The 11,023-nt window shown below is 39.9% G+C and overlaps 1 protein-coding gene across 2 annotated transcripts; it reads left to right on the top strand.

Annotated features, from left to right (window-relative positions):
- CDKN2C (cyclin dependent kinase inhibitor 2C) lies at nucleotides 3,379-9,770 on the top strand. 2 transcript variants are annotated; one of them, XM_003127980.4, is made up of 3 exons: nucleotides 3,379-4,625; nucleotides 5,079-5,218; nucleotides 8,607-9,770. In XM_003127980.4, exons 2-3 carry the CDS (start codon nucleotides 5,090-5,092, stop codon nucleotides 8,982-8,984), a joined length of 507 nt encoding a protein of 168 aa, XP_003128028.1. In that variant the 5' UTR covers nucleotides 3,379-4,625; nucleotides 5,079-5,089; the 3' UTR covers nucleotides 8,985-9,770. The 2 variants fall into 2 exon arrangements, with proteins under 2 accessions (XP_003128028.1, XP_013844353.1); XM_013988899.2 differs by lacking the exon at nucleotides 3,379-4,625 and having other exon boundaries at nucleotides 4,689-5,218.

Genomic DNA, 11,023 nt, shown 5'->3' with positions numbered 1-11,023 from the left:
GAGAAGATTAATGATGCTACAGCATCAGACCCACACTTAAATAATCAAAAATATACTTAGTGATTTAGTGTTTAATGATTAAATGTTCCTTAGGAGACTAGCCTGATCCTGGACTCTTTTTAACTCATGGTTACAATTTATTACAGGGAAAAGATACAGGCCACAACCAGCCAATGTTAGAAGCACATAGGGACAAATCTGGGAGAGTTCTAAACACAAAACTTCAGTGTCCTGGACTCTTTAATGGAAAAGGCATAACATTTGGGGACCCAAGACCTGAGTTCACATCCTATATCCACTACTTGGCTTTAAGTCACAATATCTATAAGCTTCAATTTCTTCATCTGAAATATCTTATTTACCTCATAGAGTTGTTAAAATTAAATAATGTGTGCATTATATTTTATAACTAGGAAACACTATACAAATGATAATTGTTATTATGTTTAACCTTTTGAGATGCTTACTGGGCATATTTTTTCTTACTTTACAAAAAGACTTTCATAAGTGGTGTGAGTACCCATACGAAAAAGTCTGCTGAGTCTCAGAAATAAAATGCCAAAACCACAATTATGAAATGATAAGAAGGCCCCCTGAGGGTACTAATCTGTTTCCTACCTCTGTTGGATCCATAAATACAATAAAAAGAAGACTTTGGAACTATGTAAAGAAATTGTAAATACCATATACACATACCTATAAGTTAATCATTCAGAAACTATGCATATTTGAGTTAATGAGAGGAAAAGCACAAAATAATTTGATTACAGTATTTCTATGAACCCTTTAAAGAGCATGAACTGCTGCAAAGAAAAAGACTTCCATAACTTAATATTTTATATCGAACTAAAAGGCTCTATTTCTGCGTTTGTGAGAATGAAACATCAATAAAATAGATAATTATGAATGTTTCTTCTACACTATGTCATAATAGAAGCTTATTTAAGGCAGAGATACCTTTGAATCTATGAACTATCACTCAATTAATATAAGATTTACATTGGAGGTCCTTTGTAGTGCTTACTTATGCTTTCTGAACTAAGAATGCAACCTCTATGCTGCCAGTTGTGTTACACAATAAGCAAACAAAGCATATGTTTTAAGACACAAGGAAAGCCAGAGTGAAAGCAAATGAACAGAAACTTCCTTAAGGAATTTAATACTGCAGTAAAAGCACCTAAGTAGTCATCATGGGAAAAATCAGAACTTTGTTGGACTTCTTTACACTTACTTTTTAAGTTTTGTGTTATTTTGATTTATGTATGAGGTAAGACCATGGGACATCAAAATCTTTTCAGTGATTAGGATCTCCGAAAATCTTAATCCAGCTCGTGTATGCATCTTAAATTACTATAAGCTTTATTTATTCAGTTATTCAGCAAAAGTATTTTATTTCATGGCAATTATAACACATGTATACCTATACTTTACATAATGAGTACAATTTAAGATTCTTCCTGGAGTTCCTGTCCTGGTGCAGCAGAAGCAAACCCGACTAGGAACCATGAGGTTGAGGGTTCGATCCCTGGCCTCGCTCAGTGGGTTAAGGATCCAGCGTTGCCAAGAGCTGTGGTGTAGGTTGCAGACGTGGCTCAGATCTGGTGTTCCTATGGCTCCGGCATAGGCCAGCAGCAACAGCTCTGATTGGACCCCCTAGCCTGGGAACCTCCATATGCCGTGGGTGTGGCCCTATAAAGACAAAAGACAAAAAAAAAAAAAAAGACTTACTATAATCTCTTCTTTTAGCAAGAAACCATAATAAATGCTAGAAAGCAACATTCATATTTTTCAGAAACCATAATAAATGCTAGAAAGCAGCTTTCATAAATTACCGGTTATCTCTTATCAGCTAACAGTTCTACTATATCATCACACACCCCAGCTGTACTGAAAGATTACATAGTAATTTCCCAGAACCATTTATGTAAATTGTATTATCTGTGGTATTTACTGGTATATATGGAATCCTAAATCTTCTATTTGAAATATCTAAATACATGTAAAAATAAGAGGAGTTAATTTCTTTTGCTATAGTTCATTTTTCATTCACATTTCAAGCTTAGTTACCTAAAAAAAGAGCTCTGGTTATTTACTTTTTTTTTTCTCACCAATTCGGTTAAAGAGAACACTGCCAGATTCTTCCCAGTTTCAACTCTCCCTCTACAATCTGTTGCTAGATGATTATCCAGATATTGTTGGTGTGTTTTTTGTTGCTAATAGTCCCCGTGTACTTCAAGGAGCTGGGTATAGATGTTGCTTGAGGATATTATGCCTGCTATAGGCCAGTAATAGTTAGACCACCTGTCTTTTTTTTTTTTTTTTGCTTAGTTTCATTTTGACCACTAGGTGCACCATGCAGCAGTGCTGGATATTTTTAAGAGCAAAAAATATAGAAAGCAGTAGTTGATTAATCTTAAATAGCTACAAGAGGAAGTAAAAAGTACAGAGAACTGGTGTCCTGATGACTGACCAGGGAAGATACGATTCCTTTACATTTACATCCCCCAAAACAAGTCTCATCTAAGAAATTAAAGAACTGTGACAGTAAAGAAATAGTCTTGTTAGAAAACCCTTCCCAGGACTTATTTTTTATTTTGCTTTAAAGTTAGTTGCTTTTCTCCCTTTCCCCAAAGAAAGGGAATATTTCAAGTCCCTGTAACATGAAGGCTTCAGAGTTCGTCATGATTTCTTACCTATACAGTGCCTTCAGTTTTCGCAAAAAATAAATAAATAAATAAAATAAGAGGAAGAAGGCTATAAAAGACTTCTCCTTTTTCAGAGCACTGTTTTTGCTGTCATTTGGGTTTCTCCCTCAACCCCTGCAGCTACCTCTGTCCATCGTGGCCCTGGTCGTTGATCTGGCAGGTGCGAGGCCGCAGCTCTGGACTGAGAAAAGGAGGCCGAGTTGACACGGCTCGCGCCCCAGAAGCGGCGGCAGCCGTAGGCCTGGCTGCCCGAACTTCGAGAGCCTAGCGCGGGAGCGCGGAGGCGGGCCGGCCTGCCCCGCCAAGCCCGGGGAAACACTCGCTTCGGGCCAGCTTTCCGCCTTCCAGCAGCCAGACCCACCGAGCTTTGCTCTCCACAGCCTTAATTAACAAGCCTCTTTCACCCCACCTCCGCCCCACCCCCGCTCCCGGCCCCGGGCAGCCCGGGGTTCCGCAGACTCCATTCCGCCCGCCAGTGGGAAGAGGTCAAACCCTGCTCCACCGGGCCGAAAGCCGCTCGAGCTGGGGCCGGGCCTCCGAGCTGGCGGGTGGGAGCCAGCGCAGGAGACGGAGGGAGGAATGCAAGCTGCTAACAGGCTAGAAAAAGGGCGCCGGGCAAGGGGCGGGGCGAGCCCGGCCGAGAGCTCGAGCGCCGCCAGCGCGGAGGGCGGGGCGTGGGCGGCGCCCTGCGTTCCCGCTCCCGCGGCCAGCAACTCTGCAGAGCCTCCTTAAAACTGCCGTTAAAATGGGGGCGGGTTTTTCAACTCAAAAAGCGCTCAATTTTTTTCTTTTCAAAAAAAGCTGATGAAGTCGGAAAAAGGGAGAAGAAACCGGCACCGTCTCTGCAGCAGCAACAGAAGCAGCAATTGTTTGAGCGAAAAAAGAAGCAAGGGAGGGAGGGAAGGAAAAGACCAGAAAGGGGCACGACGCACAAGTGTCTGTAGGGGTGAAGGGAGCCGGGACCGGTGATTTGAGGGGGACCAGCTACAAAAGAAACTGTCACTGGGAGCGCTGCGGCTCTGGAGGAAGCAGTGCTACCCGGCTCCGCTCCGGGCACAGCTGGCTGGCGGCCTCTGCCCTTTCGGCGCCACAGGCTGGGGGCACAGGCCAGGGGACCGCGAGAGGTTGGCGAAGTGGCACCGGGCGCCGAAGCCGTTGGGCTTTCCCCGAGAGGGCAGCGGGACTGGCTGTGCCTTGGAATTGTGGCAGCACCCCATACTCAAAGCTTGGCCTGGGACCTCCGGGGACCCTCGCGATCTCCAGAGGACCTCAGAAAACCGGGAAAGGAAGGAAAAGAGGCGGCGGCGGCTGAATGAACTTCTGCAGTAGGAAGTCTGAACTGGCTTGGTCGTAGGCGGGAAGTTCCCGGTGGGCTGCCGTGTGCGACCGCGATGCTGCAGCGCGCTGCCTCAGCGGACCCGGACCCGTAGACGCTTCCCGCATCGCTCTCCCCCGTCCTCGCTTCTGGAAGCCCCGGGACCCTGTGGGGCCGGCATGACCGGCTTGCCGGGGACCCGCCGCGCGCCCGGCCGTCTCCGGAGACGCGCGCCGAGCCTGGCTCCCACGGCCTCTGAGGCTCGGCGGGGCTGCGGTAGCCGGGCGGGCGGGCTCCGGAGCCCTCCCGCGCGGCGTTAGCCCGCAGCTCGGCCCGGACGCAAATAAAGGCTCTTCCCGAGAAGCCAAGGCCACTGAGGAGCTGTTGCGATCTGTAACTTGAGGGCCACGGAACTGCTACTCTGGTTTGCTTTTGGCGATCATCTTTAACCCCCAGAGCACGTCAGCAGCCAGCCACCGCGGCGCTCTCCCTGCAGCGGAGGACGCACGACTACTCTTTCGGCGAGACGGATGGAGACCGAGTCCCCCCGAGGACCTGCCCTGCGGTTCTGGCTCGCGTGGCTCAGGTCACCACCGTGAACAAGGGTGGGTGAATGCCTTTTCTTCCCCCAAATGTCTCTTCTTCCGCAGTATTTTCTTCCCTGATCTAGTCCCTTAAATCTCCGCACACATTCCTCACAGAGATTAGCAGTGTACGTACGTGACAGCTCAGCCTACATTTTACGTCCAGAGTAATTTACCAGGAATATATGTGTGTCTGCATATCTCTCTGTTAATCACTAGACTTCTTCATAGGGGTTAAGCTAAAAAGCGAGGAGCGGAGCCCCTCTCCAATGGCTCAGTTTTGCTGAATAATCACGTGTGAATCGAGGGGCGGGCTTTTGGCAGGCAGATCTTACTAGTATTTACTACCAAGCTCTACTCCAGATTAACCATCCCAGTCCTTCTGTCAGTCTCCGATGCCATCATGCAGCCTGGTTAGGAGCAAAGGAAAGGGGAAAAAGAAAAACAACTAATTCATCTTTTCCCGATCGTCAGGACCCTAAAGAATGGCCGAGCCTTGGGGGAACGAGTTGGCGTCCGCAGCTGCCAGGGGGGACCTAGAGCAACTTACTAGTTTGTTGCAAAATAATGTAAACGTCAATGCACAAAATGGATTTGGAAGGACTGCGCTGCAGGTTGGTATCCAGAGAGGTGGGGAAAACAGGTCAACAATGTTGCCTACGTGACCCGGGTTTCTAGAATAATAGCTTTTAAGCCTTCAGGGGTACAAAATTTCACTGTTTTTAAAACTAGTTGGTTGCCATATTTTATATCTTTAAGTGGATCCAACTACCCAAAATGACGTACTTTGAACGAACTCGTCAAATCCAATAATATCCTCGATATCAACTGGGTTCCAGGTTTGGTCTTAATTTTTGGAATGTTTTTGTGATGGTGGGGATTGTAAAGCATTCGTAGCAGCGCGGAGTTTTTTATTTTTGGGTTTTTTTTTTTTTTAGACAGCTCTGTAAACACATTATTATGATTATTATTTGAAGTAAATACACTGCTATTAGTGGTTTCCGAACTTTGCTCCAATAATTGACTTTAATGTTAATTTTCTTGACTACTGGCGAGGGTGTTTTTCTTCAAAAGCTTCAAGTTTTGACAAACGACCTTTCCTCGTTTGGAATGGGTGGCCTGGGCACGGGCACAGGATGTACATTTCACAGTTAATGTAATACCGTCCACCCATTCAGGATTGAGGAGGAATAGAAAGTTGAATTTTCTAATCAGAGCTCAGTTTATAGTGTTTTTGTCTCTGTGGTCATACCGTGGTATGTTCTAATTTTTAGTAATTAGATTTACAAGCAACAAATGAAACACATCCAGCTGCCAAATAGTGTACCTGGTAATTTTTTTCCTTCTCTGAACTGATCTTGTAACTTAGTTGAAAGACTTAGAAACAGAAAGATGGTAAAGTAGTCTCAAATTGTTGATCTGAGTTCTGATGATATTCTTATGAGCTCTTCAAAATGCAACACTTAAAGCTGTTTTGAAAATCCAATGGGAAGTGGGTTTTTAGAGTGCCTTATTTTAATCGCAAATATTAGAAATTTAAGTGGCAGGAGATGTATTATTAACAGACGAAGTCCATACAGCCTGTATATTTTAACAGAATACACTGGCCTTGCAAAAAATTTCAAATGTATTAAGGAAGCTTATACATAGATACTAAATTATTTATCTTGTTATTTCAGGCAGATTCATTTTTCCACCTAGTAATTTGGTGATGATAGCAATGCCACAAATATATTGAAAAGTTTCCTATTGAAAATTCAAAGTATTATATATATCTTACAAAGAATGAGCCACTTAACCCTCTACGAATAAGATCTTACAGGGCTTTTGATGAGCACGAGGACTGGGAGATTAATACTGAAAAAAAAAAGTTCTGACAAACATTTTTAATACAACTCTGCAGTCCTGTTTATATTAAACATACTTATCAAGATACTAACACCCACTTATTGTGGTTTAGCCCTAGTACATAAAATGAAACGCACACAAACAGGAGTCTCAAGGCTTATTTTCAGTATGTATAATCCTAACTCTGAAGTTGTGTCATAACTCAAGAAAGAACTTTCTTTCAAAACAATTTCTACTATTACTATTATTTTTCTGTGAAATATGGCAGATTTCCTCCTGCAATTATGTTTAACTCAATTACAAAGGATCTTCCCCCCTTCCTAGTGTAAGTTTCTTAATCAGGATAATATCAAAGGCCTTGATCGTACATGTGCTTTACAAAGATCCAAAGTGTCTGTCTCTCATTTTTCCCAGTCCAGGTCCTTAAATGACTAATATTTAGAGGTAGTTGTGGTTAAAATTAAATTGTGTTAATTTTTAATAACCAAAAAGTATATGTCATTGATATTCTTGAAAAATAAGTTATGTATCATTTTTAACCACTGCCCCAAAGGAAGGGCTAATGGTCAGCAAGGTTTTATCACCAGGGAAGCTTGACATCTTGGCCATCTATATAGTTTGCACTTATAGACTATTATTCCTTTTAAATGTATGTTATTATATTACTTAATTTGTGATTTTTTAAAACAAACATTCTAAAGAGATAAGTCAGCTTCGTATGTGTTTTCCAATGTATATTTAATTTCAAAAACATTTGAGTTTCTACTATGCAATCTATCATAAATTTAGGTTATTATGAATATACCTAAATGTAAATTTAAAATATTAAAATGCTGAAATTTTCTTACACATTAACAAGACTGTATTTTTCACAACTAAATTACATGTATTGTGTAACTGCATGCTGCTCAAGATATTTTATAATTATGAGAGTCTAATAGAGACCATTAAATAGAGTGAAATATATTTAAACACCGGTAGACGTCTTTGTCTTGTGAATTATCTGTATGTGGATAGCAGATTTTAATACTACATTCTGACTTTAAAAATATTGCCAGTTTACAAATAGCTATTCCTAAATCCCTGATGATAATCGCAAAAAGAAATAAGATAGGATCACCAGTTGATTAATAAATGGTCTGAAACTACAAAACAAAGCTGTCTGTCCTAAAATCCACATTAAATACCTTATTTTCTCTTCGTTTGCTCACTTGAAAATTAGGAGGCTAGATAGAACTTTAGGAAACAAATATAATAGGATGACTGTTCCATTCTTTTCAAGAACAGTTGCCATACAGTCATTTCCTATCTAATACAAACCATATCATGAGCTTAGTTTTAGATAAATCAGTATAGTTGGCAATGTAGAACACTGTTACTTTTTTAACACTTTAATAATCAGTAGCATTTTAAAATTTCAAGTGGAGGATTCTATGCACTAAATACACCTAGTAACCCATAGGAAATAACTGCAAAGAAAAAAGCTATTTTAAAAAAAACTACTTGGACTCTTGGGGCTATCTTTATTTGGAGAAAACGTGTGATGTTTAATAATTTAAGAAAATACCAAGTCTGAATTTTTAAGAGATCACTTTTACACTAGTAAAACAGACTAGATGGAGTCTGATGTGCGGAAACATTTCTTTGAGGGTTTAAAGAAACTCACCTCCTTATTTCCTTTCACCTATTGAAAAAATAAATTTTACCCGCTTTTTGTTGTACAGAATTAATACCTCAGGCACATTTTAGGAGTATGAACTAGCAAACAGAAGGAGACATTTAAATCTCAAATTCCATTTCTTTTATTTTAATAAATTTATGATATTACACAACTCTTCATGGAGACAGAGAATTAAGTTGTCAGTGAATTTAATACAAGTCAGGCTCATTCTATTTTGTTAATCAATTTCTCCTACTTTTGGGACGGTTTAAGATATTCCATCATAGAAGTTCAATTTTTAGAAGTTTCCTTTTACTTTTATCTGCTAGTACTCAATTCCTGCAACTGAGCCTTTCAAATTCCATCATATGGGACTTCCCCAAGCACTCCTTCACCAAAAATAGTTACATAAATAGAAAAAGAGATGAATATTTTAAAATACTTTTGTAGTAGGAGCAGTTGAAGGGATTCTACCGTTGTTTCTTCTTTTCTAGGTTATGAAACTTGGAAATCCAGAGATTGCCAGGAGACTACTACTTAGAGGTGCTAATCCCGATTTGAAAGACCGAACTGGTTTCGCTGTCATTCACGATGCAGCCAGAGCAGGTTTCCTGGACACTTTACAGACTTTGCTGGAGTTTCAAGCTGATGTGAACATCGAGGATAATGAAGGGAACCTGCCCTTGCACTTGGCTGCCAAAGAAGGCCATCTTCCGGTAGTGGAGTTCCTTGTAAAGCATACCGCCAGCAAAGTGGGGCATCGGAACCATCAGGGGGACACCGCCTGCGACTTGGCCAGGCTCTACCGCAGAAACGAGGTCGTTAGCCTGATGGAGGGAAACCAGGCGGAGGGAGCTCCGAATCTGCAATGAATGTGGGGAGGGCTCTCCCACACTGCCTTCTATTTTGTCAGCTAACTGATTGGCTGCCCTATTTTAATATCATTTGTTAAAATTCAGTTTTGTCATATTTTAAGCAGCTAGTTAAACCTTCTGAAACTGCTAAGTGGAAATCTTACCAAAAGTTTATGAATATATTTAAGCAACATCTTTTTCACCTGCAAAATCCTGAGTTCTAACATATAATCGCAAATAGCTTTGATTTTCTTCTGCATATTTTATCTTTCCCAGACTTTTCTCCTTGCTTTTTCCTTCGCCAGTCTCAGTACCCAACTTGGAGACTTTGTTTTAAAAATGGTGTCCTGATGCTTCTTTTGCCTGATTAAAACACTTTTTCAAAACAGGACAATGTTTTTCTGTGATTTCTACTCCTCTTATAATCCCCATATAATTTGCTTCTTGCTAAGGAGAACCGTACTAAAATATCATGGTATTTTAAGTCTTAACATTAGAAAAAGCAGACCAATTAAAAAACTAGGCATATTCTATTGATGATTCAGTTATTCTTTTCTTTCTCTCCTTATGCCTCTCCCCAAAGACTTTACTTGGTGCTTAATATTTCTGCTTTAAAACAGTAAGAACAACATTTTTTGGAGATTAAACCTGAAATTATTTCAGTGCGAATTTATCCTAATATTTGATCTTCCCTTTTGCTCAAAGTTAAATAGTTGAAAAACAGGTTTCAGAAGTAGTGATCTGAAAACAAATATATGTTAGCTCTACAAGTTGCATTAAAAATAAAATGCCATCTTAAAAGTGCTTTCCATTAGTTGATTTTTTTAAGCCACAAAATGAAACAATTGGTTAAATATGTTTCCCCAAATTATACCATAAGTATGCTAAGTGGAACACTGGCTTTTTTCCTCCCTGAATATCAAAAGTGTAAAATTACAGAATGTTTAAGTACTAAAATACACTGCAAATACCAACATTTAGGAGATTAAAAAGCAAGAACATACATATATATTACAGGTAAGAGTCATAACTAATTTAGAGGTTTAAAGTACAATATATATAGAAACTTTTACACTGAATAAATAGCTCACTCCTACATATAGGAGTGACTGCCACAAAACTTTAAAGGCATATAAACTCTTAAGAATTTGTTTAACTAAAAATTAAAATTTTCGATATGAATTAGAAATAGAAAAATTTTCAAGAGCATTTTGCAGCATCTACTACTCACTCTGTCATTATAAAGATTTCACCAAAGGATTACAATGCAGTTACCATTTATAAATTTATAAACACTATTCATCATCTCCCACATGGACAAAGGTGTTTTATGTAAAAGTTTCCTCCTTCTGCTTCATAAGCTCCCTGCTCTCAGTACAAACAGAAAAAAACTACTTCAAGGTTTACCAAAGCACAAGGTTCTGATGCCTTCCCTAACAAAGACTGGAGTGGCTGCAGGCAAGTGGTTTTCAATCATTTGTTTTCCGTAATAGTGTAAAAATATAGGAAAAAAATCCTTTTCATTTGGCATTTTAAGTACACCCTCCCTATGTCAAATGCAAAAAGAATTAACTTTTGTCACCTCAAACTACAAGTTACTGATTAAATTTATTTTTTGACAGCAACATGAAATTAAATGTAAAACGCATGTTAAAATTCGGGGGGAAGTAGAAATTGAGATGGTTTTCAAGGAAAAAGTGCATTTTGGATTTAAAAACTAGAATCAATATACAAAATACACAGCTTGGGTACGCTGGATATTTTCTAAGCAAAAGACTATTACTAAAAAAATAAAAATAACACTTCTTACAAGTTGCAGCTGTAAAGATGGACTTTTCTTAATTTAAAGTCGCGTTTAATTAACTTTTCGGTATCCACCAAGAATAAGCATTAAAATTGTCTTTAGATATTTAGATATTTCAAATATAGGGCGTTCATTAACGCTAAAGATGAGGTACTTCTTCAGTTGCTTTGTTCTCAGGTGGTGGAAGCTGGCTGAGAGGAGAGGGAGCTCCGTCTCGCTTCATCAACCTTAAACTTGTCTAGGCATTAAAACA

The sequence above is a fragment of the Sus scrofa genome, chromosome 6 (assembly GCF_000003025.6).
Source record: "Sus scrofa isolate TJ Tabasco breed Duroc chromosome 6, Sscrofa11.1, whole genome shotgun sequence".
Classification (NCBI taxonomy): Eukaryota; Metazoa; Chordata; class Mammalia; order Artiodactyla; family Suidae; genus Sus; species Sus scrofa.
This window is presented reverse-complemented; position numbering and strand designations above follow the sequence as displayed.

Coding starts and splice junctions, on each gene's coding strand:
- CDKN2C (XM_003127980.4), top strand. CDS start 5,090: ATGGCCGAGCCTTGGGGGAACGAGTTGGCGTCCGCAGCTGCCAGGGGG. Junction 5,219..8,606: donor TTGGAAGGACTGCGCTGCAG/GTTGGTATCCAG, acceptor CTTCTTTTCTAG/GTTATGAAACTTGGAAATCC.